Source organism: Lotus japonicus, chromosome 5 (assembly GCF_012489685.1).
Source record: "Lotus japonicus ecotype B-129 chromosome 5, LjGifu_v1.2".
In the NCBI taxonomy this organism is placed as follows: Eukaryota; Viridiplantae; Streptophyta; class Magnoliopsida; order Fabales; family Fabaceae; genus Lotus; species Lotus japonicus.
Window position 1 is genome coordinate 20877968 of NC_080045.1, and position 17509 is coordinate 20895476.

The 17509-nt window shown below is 38.8% G+C and overlaps 2 protein-coding genes, 1 long non-coding RNA gene and 1 pseudogene across 6 annotated transcripts; 2 read left to right on the top strand and 2 right to left on the bottom strand.

The window, feature by feature from the left end:
* Window positions 1–1860: 1860 nt before the first annotated feature.
* On the bottom strand, window positions 1861–5640 carry LOC130721144 (DNA-directed RNA polymerases II, IV and V subunit 8B-like). The gene is made up of 5 exons (XM_057571884.1): window positions 5459–5640; window positions 4161–4263; window positions 3573–3730; window positions 2627–2715; window positions 1861–2219 (listed from the first exon to the last, which is right to left on the bottom strand). The coding sequence occupies exons 2-5, from the start codon at window positions 4234–4236 to the stop codon at window positions 2108–2110; spliced, it is 435 nt and encodes a 144-aa protein (XP_057427867.1). The 5' UTR covers window positions 4237–4263; window positions 5459–5640; the 3' UTR covers window positions 1861–2107.
* A 1312-nt stretch (window positions 5641–6952) lies between these two features.
* Window positions 6953–10159, bottom strand: LOC130719282 (receptor-like protein EIX2; annotated as a pseudogene).
* A 647-nt stretch (window positions 10160–10806) lies between these two features.
* LOC130719283 (uncharacterized) lies at window positions 10807–11901 on the top strand. The gene has a single exon (XM_057569910.1). The coding sequence runs from the start codon at window positions 10807–10809 to the stop codon at window positions 11899–11901; it is 1095 nt and encodes a 364-aa protein (XP_057425893.1).
* A 2746-nt stretch (window positions 11902–14647) lies between these two features.
* On the top strand, window positions 14648–17296 carry LOC130718714 (uncharacterized). Of its 4 annotated transcripts, none has more exons than XR_009012766.1 (7): window positions 14648–14903; window positions 15482–15734; window positions 16006–16088; window positions 16221–16294; window positions 16379–16900; window positions 17033–17096; window positions 17223–17296. It is a non-coding gene; the product is annotated as an uncharacterized LOC130718714 (long non-coding RNA). The 4 variants fall into 4 exon arrangements; XR_009012765.1 differs by having other exon boundaries at window positions 15482–15534; window positions 15616–15734; window positions 16221–16900; XR_009012767.1 differs by having other exon boundaries at window positions 15482–15534; window positions 15647–15734; window positions 16221–16900.
* The last annotated feature ends 213 nt before the right edge of the window (window positions 17297–17509 follow it).

The following is a 17509-nucleotide window of genomic DNA, read 5'->3' on the forward strand; positions in this document are numbered from 1 at the left end:
AGAGTCCTTCAGAAGAATCATCTGAAGCTCACTCTCCGGCTGAAAATATTACAAATTCCAGGGGCCAAGAGGCTAAGTCCATGCTTCGCGAGTCAGTCCGCCCTATGCACCCAATGCACACTCACTCTCCAATCCCTTGCAATGATCTTGCCACTAGAGCTATCATTCGAGAAAAAAATCATATTTATTAATTCAATTGAAAGAATGAATTTTAAATAGTGAATACTTTTAATTGAAAAATAAACAAAAACTACAACCAATCATCAATTACAATGGATTATTTATAATGAAACTGCATTCAATAAAAAATATTTATTCAATTATATGATAATTATTACGTGAATATAAATCATAAAATAAAATATTACCTCATCATCACATATGGTAGTATTTATTTATTGCAGTCAAATACAATATTGATTTCAATTTTTTAAATGATATTTTAAAACAAATTTATATAATATTAATTTATAAAAAAAGAAATATACAATATTTATTTATAAAAAAAGAAATATATGTCGTATGTAAGTTACTTTTGATATTTTTATTGATAGGCACTTGTTCGTATGTAAGTTACTTTCGATATTTAAACAATTCTTTTTGTGTGTGACGACTATGAAACTATGATTGACTTTTTTTTTTTGAACTTAACTATGATTGACTTAGTTTTGCTTCCTTTTGTGCTACTGAAACTCGAGGAGATTAGGGGGGTTAATTTATGTTTTGAATATTAATGCTCGACCCCCGTCACTCTGTAACAACTAACAAGTGAATCCTCTCCTGCACCAAAACTCTCTATCTCCCTCCTACAATGTTTATGATTGTTGGATAAAAAAGATGTTTGTTTGCGCGAGAACGCCCCAGGAAGTCTTAGAAGACTAGGAACACGGATTGTTGGATAAAAAAACATGTTTGTTGGCGCGAGAACACGACAGGGAGTCTTAGAAAACTAGGAACACCGCTTACATTTCCTTGGTCGTCGCATTGTTGAACAATAATTGATATGCTTTATACCATAACATATCATCACCTAAAATAGCTATGATCACCACTTTTAGAGGGCATATAGGAGGATGTCGATGAAGCTACAAAGGGAAGAGAAGGTTGTGGATGAGCAAGAATTCTTTAATGACTTAGATGGCAGTGATGAAGCAGGAGTAGATGAAGGGGGAAGAAGTCATTGGGGAGTACATGGCAGTAGTAGTAATGGTCGGCAAGGGAGTAGCAGCATAGGACGCCGATGAAGTTGTATAGCAGTATAGATCATATTGCGTCGTCGATATTACAGGACCCTCCCTATCTTTATTCCTAAGAAAAGTGAAGTCAAACCAATGAAATGCACAGCCCAACCTCTTAGCTTCAAGAAAAAAGGCATGCTACTACTATAGTTATAGTACAGGAAAAAGCTTCTCTTTGAAGCAGCCAGAGGGAGGAGAGGACTCGCAATGGCTTGAGGGCAACATAATTCAAAATGAGGACGAAGGTGACATTTTATTTTACTGATCTGATTGGAAGACCCACATTTTTCCTTGTTTAATACATAGGTTTTCAATACACTGCCCTAAATTTAAACCTTAGAACTGCAAGCAATATTACTACAAGTCCCAGAAACCTTCACATGCACGGTGTGTGGAGATAATAGAAAGCACAGGGAATGAGTGATTTTGTGTTGGACTTGCATAAAAAGAAAGATAGCATAGATGCCATATAATTGCGGGCAATGAGTTGCATGATGCTGCCTGCTAATTCATTCATTCTAGTTTAGCTTGTTGCCCTCTTTCCCTCGTGCTTTCCGTACTTTTCTTAACTTTAGCTCAGTTAATAATTCTGAACAAAACATAGCATCATGGACTCGATACCTGAAATCTGATCAATCTAGTGTTCACTCTTAAAGTCAGACTTACATAATTTCGGTGACAAGTTAATTAATCAAGCTTTGACAGTTAGCAAAATACAAACACCTGGGGAATATGAAGGGACCAATCCCCAAATATTTGCTTTGGAAAATCGAATCGTAAAGATCCGCATTAGTATGATAATCGACTTACAAATTACCCTAACATTGAAGTTAGAAACAGCCTCCTCATCCTTGTTCTTAACATGATTTTCAGACTTTCCTCATCAGAAGATACAACCTTTGATCAAGCTCAAACTTGTTGCAATGAGAGTGATCTCCCTTCATCATCATTAGAAGCCCACCAAATGAAATATTCAGCTCCCTACAATTCAAAGCCAAAAATCAAGACTAATAAGGGGGGAAACCATAAAGTATATTACAACATCAAATTATAGTGTAACGATGATCACGTTCATCACTAATTGGACAGCTGCTACTAGGAAATAACAACCACTGATTAGCACTGCAAAAAATAAATGATATCATGACAATTTCCATCTTTAATTAGTGAACTCTGACACTTGGAAACAACATGTGCCTATTGTAACATATAAACTACACACGTTTCATTCATTCATGCTCTTGATAATTCATATATATCTCAAGGAAAGAATGTCCACAGCCCCCAATCACTAGCCTCTTAAGGGTTAATGAGCAAAACATACATGTCATGCAGAAACTAAATAGAAATTTCTGTAATCTGCTACTCAAAACAGGTAATGGACATACGCTTTTTCACGCCCAGAACCTTCTGATATCTTGTAGAGCTTCCCATACATGACATATTCAAAATTATCGGCCAGTGATTGCCGATTTCCCTGGGGAAGAAACAAGCAGCAGAGTTCTGTTAGGCAAATCTAGGATTTCTGATTTACACATGGTTGGACCTGAAGGGACTTGACAAACCAGGGAAAAAGGAAGGCAAACATAAAAAGAAAAATGAAGGGCAAAGGGAACTATACTTATAAATTGGACATACAGACTACACTACTGTTACTACCACACGTACTTTTTTCACACTACTTTGACAACTGTGCAGTAGTAATTTTATTTTTTACATTTCACACCTCTAGCCCCCATCCTTCTCTACTGAATCTCTTAAGACTTAAGAGCTACATTTTAATGATCAGGTCTTTTATCCTACATGGAAAACCTGTTCATGAGCTAATAACACTAGATCACCCTATAATCATTTCATATAGTAGTTATTGCTTGGTCCAGGGCACTTAGAACAGGTTTTACATGAACCTACAAAAACTAAGCTCCTTAGATATCTGATGTCAAGTGCATAGTTGCAATGCCAAAATATTCAGACAAAAACATGCTCCATCATGTTCACAACCCATATTCAAGTAAATCCAATAAATAAAAGGCACTTATTCAGCACCCATGTTTGGACCAACATTAGCTACATTTGCCAGTAAATTTTTCAAAACCAACCATGAGCTGCAATAGTCTAGAAATTCAAATCTAACAGAATTGACAGAGATTGGCTACAAAGAAAATGGTAGAGAATTACAGGTTATCAGATATTTTGGGGAATAGTTGGAAGGAGTTCCAGGTCATTCAAACACCGGGGTAATCGTTGATGTACTCTTAACCTTTGACCCTGATCCTTGTCATTTATTTCCACTCTAGTTCTAGTAGGTTACAAGAAAAAGAATAAACTAATTACCGGAACATAGTAGCCAGTGTCTGGGGTGCCATCTGGATTCAGTGTCGGAACCAATAATAGAGCGAACTTCTGACCCACCTTTAATGGATATAACTCAGAATTGATGTCTAGGTGCATAAACATGTCAAACCTTTCACTTCTCGCTTCAATGCGTGTAACTTCAGAAGCAAATCAAAGCATTAGAAGAAAATACAAAGCACAAAGTTACATGTCACTAACAGGAGAAAATAATCCCACTCATCATCTTAATCCTCCCAGTCTACGAGAAAGCAGATGGAACACAAGATACAGAAGAAAAAAGGACATGTACCATAAAAAGGGAATGCAACTAAAAACAGCAAGCTCTAAAAAATGAGAATTTAGTTTTACAGTAAGACAAGCATTACAAAGGGGTGCCTTGCCATCAGCTTCATCTTTTGAACTAAAGCTTAAGTCTTCCACTCTTTATCATGACAATAACAACAATATACAAACATGAGAACAAGAATCTTCTTTCGTCATTCAGGAATAATAAAGCAGAGCCAGTTAAACTGAGCCGACATACAGACAAAATTGAAAAATACGCATGACAAATAATAATAATAATACCTTTCTCAAATAATTTTTTGTCATCTGGGTTCAATTTTTCCACTCTAAAGATATCGTCGAAGAGAATCTCAACCATCGTAACGTCCCAGTCTCCTCACTGAAGCTGAACAATAGAATAAAGGTCAAATATCAACCAAACACAATGGGTCTAAAGCACTACAGAATACTCCTGAGAGTTTAATTTAGAATATTACTTTTAAGAGACCCTCATTTCTTATGGTTAGAATCTGATGAAACTAGTACTAAACAAGTAGTATTATTTTTCATTTGTCAAAAATATTGAGAAGCCTTTCTATAAAATAGATAAATGAATTAAAATTAAAATTAAAATGTTGATTTTATATTCAAATACTAGCAGGCACTCTTCAGGAAGCCATACATAATTATATCGTAGGGAATACAAAGATTGCCAGGGGGACAAAAATTTCTCAAGCAAAACATAATCATACAATTTTTCCTCTCTTCTCCATATACCAAGATTCATTTCCATCGTACAAATCAAACAATTTTCATATACATAATTCACCGAACTTGAACTCTTCAAATCTAACACTTAAAACAACATAACCTAGGTTCATAATCAATTATAAACTAAACAATAGCAGAAAATAGAATTTCCACACAGTAGTATAATTTTCAACATGTTCAAGGGCTTAGGCAAGAAGAGTTCATCAACTGGATCATTAAGTTATAACAGGAAGTGCAGCAAACACAATCCATCATCAAAATCACACAATCAACCTCACTTTGCACACAATTTTAGATACATACTGGCTACAACCGTAAAAGTTTCACAGCACGTAATAATAAAACAAAACAATGTTTCTACCATCTATACAATCATAGATCACACACATTCCCCATTCTAATTCCACCCCGAAATTTGAAGGCTCTATTCAGCAACCCGAAACCATTTATCCCAATAAAGCAAACTTTAAGCACTAAGAAACAACACCATATATTTTACCCCAAATATTAAAAGCTTTACAACCAAAGACTAATACCAAGTGTAAATTGCAGCAAGCAACAACATGAGAATGTAGCAACAAAAAATCAAAGACCACAATCGAAGGGTCTCATCTTCCATACATTAGACATTATGAATCACAACCCATTCACTAATTTACTCAAGACAACAACAAAATCACAACCCTAAGTTCATCACCTCATGATTCCAAAGCTTGAAGACAACACAGAACCCCAAAATCCATGACCCCACAACAGAACACACACACAAAAAAACACATAGCTTTAGAGTATATAAAGTTCAGGAACATTGATTAGCTCCTCCATTGTACCTTGTATCAATGCAAGCTTCGCACGAGGGTGTCGGGTGATCTTCTTCCTCCAATGGCTTCCCTTTGATAGTGTACGAGGAACCTTCAGGTGAGAGAGAGAGAGAGAGAGAGAGAGTTAGCGAGGAAAAAAGGGGAGAAGTGAGGAGAAAGAAGAAGAAAAAGAGTGGGAGTGAGTGAACTCACCTTTTGGTGACTCTCCCTTTGGCCATGAGCTGAGCCCTATTAAAATTAAAATTACGAGGATTTTTTTTCTTGAAAAAAAAGGTGGTAGAGTAAGGTATGGGTAATTTGGGGAATGCATAATCCTATTAAAATTTCTTTATTTTTAAAAAATAGTATTGAAATTAAAACTCTCCACGGTTCAAGTGTCGTTTAAGGTGTATTATGCAATATATCATGCATCAGTGGATGATCGATGTCTCACAACCATAAAAATAGAATATTCGGTTAAGATGTTATACTTGTAACCGGTTAGACTGGTAATATTGTGTTTATGATTTATTTTAATTGAAATTTCATTTTAATTGTAATGCCCTCACATCTTCCCTTCTTTTTTCCCTAACCAACCTCCTCACTAACCTCCACAACCACCCTCATTCATTCGACCGAAACCCTACAACACCACATAAAGTGCCTCACCGTCAACCTCGATTACACTTTTGGCAAAGGTAGTAGTAACACCAGCGTGGTACAACCTAGAAACCGAAACAAGTTAATGTTCTTCCACCTTGTTGACAATTACTCAACCTCGTCCCACAAACCACCATTGCTTGCAGATCTGGAGATGGTTCCACTAGCAAACTCAGTCCCCTGAAAATGATGAAAAACAACCATGAAAACCTATAAAATTTGAAGGTTTGGTCATGGTGGAAGCCCAAAACTGTTCGCAGCTACCGCCACCTCATTCGGCTTCAGCAAAACTCAATTGAAGAAACATGAACCCCATAAAAACAAAGACGAGTCCATATCGAAGTTCAGACCAAGCACCTTTATTCCTGGCTCGAGAGGATGTGAACCAGAACTCCATTTATTCTTCTTTTAGGGTTTCACAGAGGATGTGGAAGGGGATGCAAGATCCCGGTTCTTTCGACGGCGCGGGAGAGGTGGATTGGGTGAGCCTCTATATATTGTTGGGTCTCAACCAAGAAGCAACTTGATCGTCAAGTGAAGGAAGCATGGTCAATTTATGAAGCCATTAAATTTCACCATGGATATCAATCCCATCCAAGCAGAGATATTGTAGGCTGGTAGACCAAGAAGGCTTAGATCATTAATCAAATGAATCTCATTTTTAGATAAGTCAAGAGATACAAGATTGGAGGTATTTCAACTTTCTTGATGGTTGACAACTAATGACAAGTTCTGATTACAACCTAATGAGAAGCTGGGTAAAGCTTTAAAGTTATGGTTACTCAAATTCAAGTTCAAACAAAGATGGGTGGATTTCCCCTGCTAGACTGGAACACAGTAAATTATCTCAACAATTTAGGAACTACACGATTGGATAGAGTTGCATACACATCCCTGATATAAGATATAACAATATTCACCACACTTAAATACATTACACATATATAAAACATTGATTTTACAAACATGAGAATCTAAATACTAGCTAGAGTCTAAACACTACACTTGAAAGACACCTTTGGGTGAAAGCACACCCATGTCATGAAGGACAATATCCGTAGCTATTAATCTGAAAAAAAATTAATCAAATATCGTGAGTTAAATATATTCAATGAAGCCTTTTAACTGTTAAGCAATGATATATGTATGTGACTGAGGTTCATATCTAGTAAAAAGCCCTAATGTTATCAATATGATAACCATAAACAGAGAAGCAATATTTTAAACAAATAAGTAATTGCGATGTAAAGTTGATCTTAAAACTGTTTTCTACTAAAATGACTAATAGCTTTCAAAAAGTTTAAATGTACATTTAAAAAGAACATAAAAATAAAAAGAAGGCAAATTTTAACATATTTTGCTCACCATATTGCTAAATTTGAACTGATGGAGTGCACTTCAGGACCAACTTGACATAAATTTGGTCTTTCACGTCATAAAGAAATTTAAAGTAGGCATGCCTCCATGTCCGATTAAAGAAAATGGTACCACAAACCACCCAGAAGCTAATTGCAAATCCAACTCCCATGCCCATATAGAGTGATTCCAAGAACTCATCAGAACCATTCCCATCATTACCCACCAATTTTGTGTCATGTGGTGGTTCATCATGAGTGCAATTCTTCATAAGTGGTGCTCCACAAAGTTCAGGATTTCCAATATAGCTAAGAGCTGTAAATCCTTGAAGTTGGGTCCCTAACGGGATTTGACCTCTGAGATTGTTGAATGAGAGATTCAAAGCACCAAGAAAAGATAGAGCAGCCATGCTTTGAGGAATTTCCCCTGAAAGCTTGTTATTTGAGAAATCAAGAGATTCCAATTGTTTCATGTCACCAATTTCATTTGGTATGGTACCGATTAATTGATTGTGTGACAAATTCAGTGATTGTAATGCAGTTAGCCTGAATAACTTTGAAGGGATTTTCCCTGACAATTGGTTGCTGGAAAGGTCAACAAGATGCATATACCTCCCATACTTTAATTCATTTCCCTTGCTGACCAACTTAATACCAAATCTAAATTTGGTACCAACATCTCGAACTTCAAAACTGCTTTCTCCATATGGTGTTGTAGAATTATTGAAAACCATGGCTGTTTTTTATGGAGGCAGTTGGGCACTGCCCCTGTTAATCTATTATTTGCAAGATCTACCACATTGAGAGAAAAAAGCTGACACATTTGTAAAGGAACATTACCGCTAAATTCATTTGATCTCAGCTGAAGAGCTCTCATATTCTGTCCAATCCAATTTGGTATACTTCTAGAAAATTTATTTTCAGCCAGATTAAGGATCAAGAGCTTTTCACACTTTTTCAAAGATAAAGGTATTTGTCCGTGCAAGTTATTATCATAAAGCTGCAATGACAAAAGATTAGACAAAGTACCAATTGAGTGAGGAATAGTGCCTGTTAGATTATTTCCCCCGAGTTCTATGTTTACCAATGATTTCCAATTTTCCCAACAATTAGGGATCTCTTCAGATAAAAAATTCTCATGGATATCCAAGTATTGTAAATTGTTTTGCCTATTCATCTTATGACACAAGAGAGGAGAAAGAGACCCAGACAAATTGTTCCTTCCCATATTAAAAATTCTCACATTTGGAGTTAATCGAGGGAGGCCACCACTCAAACCATTTGCAACAAGCCATATGACTTCGGAGTTCAACAACACGTTTGACATCATGTCCCAAGGCATGGAATTGTTGAATAAAGAGAGAAATTTAATGTCAGCTCCCCAGCTCCAAAAATTTTCTTGAGATTCAAGCATGAACGAGGAGCTCTTAATGTGTAGAGTGTCAAGAAATCTTTGAGTATACAACCATGGAAGAAGTTTAAGATCTACATAAGCCAAATTAAGTGAATGAAGTTGAAAAGGAGGAGTCCAATGGGGACCAAAATCAAAGAGAAAGAAGGGTGAACCCAACCACAATTCCTTTAACTTTGAAAGATTGGCGAAATTTCTATGAGACACAACTCCAGACAAAGAAGTTTGATCAACATTCAAATACTCCAAGTTGGAGAGTTTCCCAAAACTTTGAGGAAGACTTCCGGTCAAGTGATTTGAGGAGACTCCAAAGTTTCTCAAGGATGACAAATTCCCCAAAGTCGCAGGAATAGAACCGGTTAGTAAATTAAGAGAGAGGTCAAGATAGTGTAGGCTCCTAAGTTGGCCTAACCAATCAGGAATTTTTCCACTCAACCTATTGTCCACCAAACTCAAGTAATGCAGGTTTCTAAGATTCAATATAGTGTTGGGTATTTGGCCTTGGAAACGATTTTCTCCAAGACTCAAATAAGAAAGGCCGCTTAGATTGAACAACCAATTAGGAAATTCAGATAAGAAATCACTGCCAGAAAGATCAAGGTATTCAAGTGAAGTGAAATTGGCATAGTTAAGAGGTGGACTAGAACTTACAAGTTTGCAACTGCTTAGTGATAGCCTAGAAAGTGAAGGAAGCATGGCCAATATATGAAGCCATTGAGTTTCCTTGTGGAGATCAATGAAATCCAAGTATATATATTCCAAGGATGATAGGCGAAGAAGCCATCTCAAATCATCAATCGCAAGCATGTCATTTCCGGACAAGCCTAGATACACAAGATTGGAGGAGTTTTCACTCACATGAGGGGCATTAACTAGTGACAAGTTATGACAGCCCAATGACCAATTTATAGCTTTGAAGTTATTGTAACTCAAATCCAAGTGGTTCAAGAATTCAAGTTCAAGTAAAGATGGGTGGATTTCACCTGCTAGACAATGGTTTGTGTTGCCATTACTGTCATTGATGTCAACATATTCATCACCATCAGTGGAACAAGGGAGGGTGAGATTTGTGACTCTTCCATTTATGTCACACTGGACTCCTCTCCATTCACAACAATCTTCTTTGGTAGACCATGAAGACAACATGCCTGATTGATCCGTAAGTGAGTGCTTGAAACATAGGAGTATTTGCTTGTCTTTTTCATTGCAGGAATTAGCCTTTAACTCGCTTACTCCCAAACTGCATATGATTGCAAATGGTAACAATAGAGAAAATAGTTCACTTTGGGAGGGGAACCCCACCATGATATCACTGGAAACTATGTTTTCAAAATATTGTATTTGTTGTATTAGAGTTGCTTCATGAATCTACCTTGTATGGCTTAACCGTTTTATATAGGTGAGTAGGTGACACATGTGGAACATCAATAATCAATTTTTCAAACAACTCTTGACAATAGATGCATGCATGCATGACTCCTTAATTACCCGAGTCTTGGGTAATTTGTATGATATATTGACACTGACAATTGATTCTAAGCTAGGTTGAAACTTGAGGGAAGAAGTGGGTCCATGCAGGAGAAACTTTCCTTTAAGACACATCCAAATTGGACAGGTATTTAAGTCCCTTTCTAGTTTCTACTAACACCATCATTTTAAGACCTTAAGATTAAGCTGACTTTTGTGTGCGTGTTCACATAAGAAATTCTAAATTTTCTCATAAAAGATACTTGCCGTGATTAGACTAAAAGATGGTGAGAGAGAGAGGGAGAGAGGGAGAGATAGAGAGAGAGGGAGAGATAGAGGTAGAGAGAGAGAGAGAGAGAGAGTGGGTTGGTGACAGGAGGACAGGATCTGACAGGCTATGGCAAAAGAAGGATTGGAGGAAGACGCCAGGAAACCTAACATTGTACTTCTTCACAAATTTTCCTGATAACTTTGGAGAGAAGAATATGTGGGGGATCTTCCAAAGGTATGGTAGAGTCTGGGAGGTTGTCATTCCACCTAGACGGAACAAGCAGGGTTACCGGTTCGACTTTGTGCGCTTCATGAATGTGCAGGAGCCACTACGGCTAGAACGGGAACTGGACATGATTCTCATTGGCTCGACAAAGCTGCATGCAAATCTGCCCAAGTATTCCAATGACCGGGCAAGACAACGGCGGCAAGATGCTGGATCCTTCAGGCAACCAGATCCCCGTAAGGTTGCGAAACCAGGGGGTAATAAGCCAGCGGGTAGCCGTACTGGAAGAACGTTCGCGCAAGTGGTAGCAGGGAGAGATAACCCGGAGAAGAATGAGACTGTTGAGAAGGTTGAGAGCTCACTGAGGGATGGTTTGAAGGAGACCGTGGTGGAAAAGTGGAATGGACCCGATATCCCCCAGGTGAAGACCTGGCTTAAGAATAGCCTGGTAGGTGTAATCAGGAACGTGGTTCAAATCCCTTCTCTGCAGGATGCCTTTATCCTTGAAGGCTACAATACCATTCAAGTTCGTTACCTAGGTGATGAATTGGTCCTTCTAACAGGGCCGGAGGACATGAATTTGGAAACAGCATTGGCTGAGTCAGAAGCTTGGGTGAATGAGCTGTTTGAGGTGGTGTATACTCGGTTTCCTGCTGTTGCTTTGGATCATAGGGTCACATGGCTGAGATGCTCAGGATTTTCCCTGCATATGTGGACTCCAGCATGTTTGGAGTACTTAGTCTTACCCATAGGGAAGATGACGTTGATTGACAACGCAACAACATCTTTGGCCAGATTGGATTACGCTAGAATTCAGATCAGGACCTCGCATCTGGAGACAATTAACGTCTACAAGAAGATACAAGTGCATGGGGCTACATTCACAATAAGGATCAATGAAGAAGTTGGGGGTGATGCCTCAGCTTGCTGTCGCTGTGTGGGACATGAGACGGAGAGTGATGATAGCTCATCTGGGTGGTCCGGGAATGGAGATGGTGATGATGACGTCTCAATTTTTTCAGATATTCCGGAGGAAAGGAATGGAAAAGGGGGAGAGCGAGACACGGGGGACAAAATGCATTAAGAACTGGGTGGCCGTGAATCATCTCGGGCAGCGGGGGGCGGTCAAGCCAACGACAAGGAAATTAATTTTTACGGGGGTAACGGCCTTACGTTGGAGATTGCTGCGGCAATAATTGGGTCAAATACCAACTCCCCAATTATTGAGGGTGTGCGCAATCATGAGGGCGTTGGAAAAGGCATTATCCCAGGGAAGGTTCAGATTCTCAAAAGGAATAATAACGATCCAACAGTATTAAATGAATTGGCGGTTATGCATTCAGCTGGGAAGTCAACAGATGGGCCCATGATGGAGTCAAACCAAGTTGTAAATGTGGATGTGGGCCTGCAGACCAACGCCTCAACCCATCTTCAGGCTTTGGATCATTCAGTAGAGGCCCATGGTGGGAATCCACTAAATGGGTCGGGCCATGAGTTGGGTCGGATTTCGGGTCTTGGAGTCTTAGCGGCCCAGGGTGGGTTTTCCTCACCAACACAACACGTGGACTCAGATGAAGAAAGTGGAATTGGGAATTTCTACCTTAATCAAATCCCTAACATGCCGGAAGGGGGTGTGCCTCCCTTGCAACCTGAAATCCAAGCTGCAGCGGTGACGAACCAGGCTCAGAGGGAGGATGTTGACGAGGGGATGTCCCGACCTTCCCCCTCCAGTAGAGGCTCGCCAGATGCAGACGATATAGTGTTGTCAACGGCAAGTAGAAGACAGAGCTCGAAGGATGAGTCTTGGATCATTAGGGATGCTGCGACCAGGAAAAAGGTGAGACAAAATTTCCATCATCTTAGTGCTTCTTCGACAGGCTCTATGAGCTGTAGAGCGAATACACCAGTTTGGTTGAAGGATGTAGAAGTGGAGGCAAGGAATATTTGGCGTGAAGGGAGAGGCTTGGGAGTCACATTCTCAGGTAATGAAGAAGATGTGATACAAAGTCTAGTTCAGCTAGAGAGAAGGGACGCGTTGGGGGCTGGCGGTAACAATGGGGTTGGCCGTGGAAGGGGCTCTGTAGGTGGATTATGTTGATTTTGTCTTATAATGTAAGGGGCTTGGGTAGTCCAGCCAAGCGTCGTGTAATCAGAGAACTGTTAGGCAAGGAACAGGTAGAATTCGTGTGTATCCAAGAAACAAAATTGGAGAATGTGGATAGGCAAGTTTGCGCTCAAATTTGGGGTGACTCTGCATTTGATTGACGCGCGCAGCCTGCGGTTAACCGAGCGGGGGGGCTGGTTTGTATTTGGAAACATGGGCTCTTCAAAGTCACGGAGTGTATCTCTGGTGATGGTTTTTTAGGTCTAGTTGGTGATTGGGGTGCAACTGAAATCAATTGTGTGATTGTTAATATCTATTCCCCTTGTTCATTGGAAGGCAAGAGGAATTTGTGGGCAAGTCTACTGGCCTGGAAGAACAGCTCACTAATATCTTCATGGTGTGTAGTGGGGGATTTTAACGTTGTCAGGTGTGTGGAGGAGAGGAGAGGCAGTATAGGGAATTTTTAGACTCACAGGAGAGAAATGGAAGGATTCAATGAGTTTATAGCTGGTATGGCGCTCGTTGATATTCCACTGGCAGGAAGAAAATTTACATGGACGAGCCCGAATGGCCAAGCTCGGAGCAGAATTGACCGCTTTTTGGTGTCCCACGATTGGATTGTATCCTGGCCAAACTGCTCTCAGTTGGTTTTGAATAGAGACATTTCTGACCACAACCCATCATTGTTGAGGTGCCTTGTATAGGATTGGGGGCCGAAGCCGTTTAGAGTTCTGAATTGCTGGTTTCAAGACAGCCGATTCTCTACTTTTGTGAAACAGAGTTGGGAAGGGCATCAAGTTACCGGCTGGGGTGCGTTCGCTCTTAAAGAGAAACAAAATGCCCTTAAGCTAAAGCTGAAAACGTGGAATTCAGAGGTATTTGGTAACCTGCGTAACAGACGGAATGAGGCGGTTGCTCGGATGAATGAGATTGACATAAAGGAAGAGGAGGAAGGAATTTCAGCGGAAGAAGGTCAGGAACGCAAACGGTTATTACATGAATTCTGGTCTGTGTTAAAGATGCATGAGTCACTCCTCTGTCAGAAGGCAAGATCAAGGTGGATTAAGGAAGGAGATCAGAATACAAAATTTTTCCATTCTACTATTAATTGGAGGCGGAGGTCTAATTCTGTGGTGGGACTAATGGTTGACGGCGTGTGGGAGGAAAATCTGGGCATGGTAAAGGAGGAAGTCAAGAATTTCTTTCAACAGAAATTCGCAGCAGCTATTGCGGATGGTCTGAAACTTGATGGAGTGCCATTTACTACTATCTCATCTGAGGATAATTCTTTCCTTACAGATCGCTTTGAACCCTCTGAGATCAAGGATGCAGTTTGGCAGTGCGGGGGGATAAAAGCCCTGGTCCAGACGGGTTTAACTTCAGATTTATTCATAGGTTTTTGCAGCTGTTGGAGGCGGATTTTACAAGAGTGGTGACTGATTTTTGGCAGCATGGATCATGGCCAAGGGGCAGTAATGCGTCCTTCCACTACAAGAAAAATAACAGTTAGCGGCGGACATTCTGCGGCGGTTCTTCAAGAACCAACCGCCGCAAAAGGTAATATTGAGGCGGTTAAGCCAAGCGCCGCAGTTTAAATACAACTAGAGGCAGTCTATATTTAATTGGGGGCGGTTTTTAAGATTTTAGCAGCGGTTCATTTAGCGGCGGTTGGGGAAGGCGCTGCAGGTTGATTAAAATTTATTAAAATTAGAAGGGGTCACGTGAACCCTAACTCATTTGCTTCGTTCGGGTTTCAATTGCTTCGTTCGAGTTTCATTCACGTTTTCCTCTGAAACCCATCTTCTATTTCGCGAACCCTAATCTCATTCTCACTCAGCCAGCCATGGATTGAAGACACTCATGGATTGAAACCTCCTTCTCATCTCGCGATTTACCTTTTCTTCCCCACGAGATTTGGATCGAAGAACGAAGGTGCGTCTTCCCCCGCTCAGTCATGGACAACAAACATTGATCTCGTTCAGGTTCCGTTCACTATTTTTGGTTTTGATTTACATTGTTTCGATTCATGAGTCAACCTTGTACATCTTTGGTTTTCCCCGATTCAACTTTGGTTCAATGAGATTTAATCTCTGTATCGGTGTGTGAAAATTAGTGCCAATTGCATATGTTCTTATGTGTGTTAAAGAGAATGATGATTTTGTTTTTGGTCAATTGGGGCCAAAATCATGTATCGATCAACAGTTTATGGTGCTGTGAGTTAAAAAGTCAGCTCCTAGACACTATGTGATCATCTAGCTTCTTAGTTTTTGATCGATTGTGTTTTTGTTATACAGCTTTCATATCTAGAATTTTTCCAAAGGCACAATCTAGTTTTTATTAGTGTGTGTGTGTTTATAGTGAATTACCATGTTAATCTGCAGCAAGGCATGGCTTTCTTCTCCATGAAATGGTGTTGGCTGAATGAAAGGAACACAGTTAGGAAATGCTTATGTAAATGGCATAGCATACATTCTAATTGTTGTGTAAATGCTTATGTTCATTTAAACCAAATGTCTGCAATTTTGAATTTTAAGAAATTTGTGTTGTTTTCTTTTGGCAGCTTGATCTTCGTGTAAATCATATGCGGGGGAAGGACCATTTCCGTTCCTATGGGTAAGGTTGACATACTGGTGTTACCTCATGAGATTGAAACAGTTATCTGCTGATTTGCTGCACTTTTGTTTGTTGTTTCAGCTTGTCTGTGTCTAATATAATTGTATTCTAGCTTGGACTTGAACAACTTTGAGAGTGATCCTGAAGAGTTTGCTAGAATCTTCTGCAAAGACATGGGTATTGAGGATCCTGAGGTTGGGGTAAGTATATCTAACTATCACTAATAATAAATTACAATGTGTTGTAATTCCACAAACTAATAACAGTACCTGCTATTTTGGACATGTTGGAGTAGTGTTAAATGTTAATACTTCATGCTCCCTGAGAAACGCCAAGAAAGAATGAGAAGTGAAAATTTAACTTTGTGGCAACTTAATTTTAGTTTCCATTATCTTTCTTGTTGGGAACATCATAGGATTTTGGTAGATGGCAAAATTCAGCTGGCATAATGTTAACTTTTTTCTCATTTAGATTGCTATTCAAAGTGTGGTTTCTGCAAGAGAAAGAAGATTAAGCAAGAAGGGTCGTCGAGGGGGTGACTATACTCCAATCAGGTTTTCAATATAGTTTTTCCTTGTTTAGTTGATCTGATACTGATAAATACATTTTTATAATAATTTCAAGTGAGTACATGTATGTCCCTAATCCTCTATTTCATTGTTGTCTGGTTTATGATCTATTAACAGTACATGAGGTGTTGTGGCAGTGGACTTGGTCAAGTTATTTGGTCAGAAATCTATGTAGCTTTGATACTTTCCTGGTAGATCTATTTTTAAGCCTGATCTTATATGATAACCAGTTTCATTGTTACTTGCTTTAATTTATTGTTTTACATGATTGGTAGCATGTTTTGGCTTGATGTTGGATAATTGCTTTTAAAAGTCAGAGGCAGAAGATTGGAATAGCTTTGAGAGTAGTAAGCTTCTCCGATTGCTGCTACCAGTGAGAGGTGTTCAGTATTCCTTATTGTTCAATGATATATGTGGATTTTGGATTGAGCTAAATCATCATCTTTCAATGCAGTGGAAACTGAAAAGGAAAGCGATTGAAGTAATGTTTACTATGATTTATCTCAACTGGGATATAACATAACTAGCACTAGGGCTTGTAATTTCATATCTTTATCTCAATAGCATGTATAGAGCAACTTACCTAGTGTGGTTATAGTCTCTCTTCCTTTTATCTTGATAAAATAACCAACTCCATTGTTTTGACTCTTCTATTTATCATAATCTAATTTGTTGAAATTTCCTATTGTGCTTTGAAACTTTGTATATCTGAATGAATATTTCCAAATGTTAATAGGAGCAGTGTTGTTATGTGAAAATATGCTGCAGGAGAACTCAAGCCTCCATCAACTGGCATGGTATATTTTTAATTACAAAATACTATGTTAATAACTTAATATTATTTCAGTGATTTTGCAGTGACTTAATTTTTCTCTTTTTTAATAGACAAATATTATTTCCTGGCTTTTCTTAATGATGTTCTTTTATAGTGGTCCCCGTTGTGGTCTTGGTGAACTCATTCTACCTGAAAACGAACCTGGAATCAGTATGCCTGTAAGACCCTCATGCTAAGTGAATATATATTTGTTATAACCAGTTTCATTGTTACTTGCTTTAATTTATTATTTTACTTGTCTCGCATCTGAGATTTAACTCAGCCACAACCTTACTCTGTTTCAGGGGAAGGTTAATCCTACTCAGTGTGATGCTTTGACAATGGTCTGTAGTCATTTTGAGCTCAATGTGTTCAAGCCAATGATGGCCAGTAGTCTTCTGCAAGTAAGTCTAGTGTGATTTACAATATTTCACACAAATAATAAAGGTAGTTGTTATAAGTCAACAGTTAGATCTATAAAAGTATTTTTTTTTTTAAAAATTGTCTACAGTGTAACTTGCTAGAGTGTTATTCTCTCACACCATTGCAAACCAGTCTCTCCCATTATACAGATAGATATGTAGATATATTT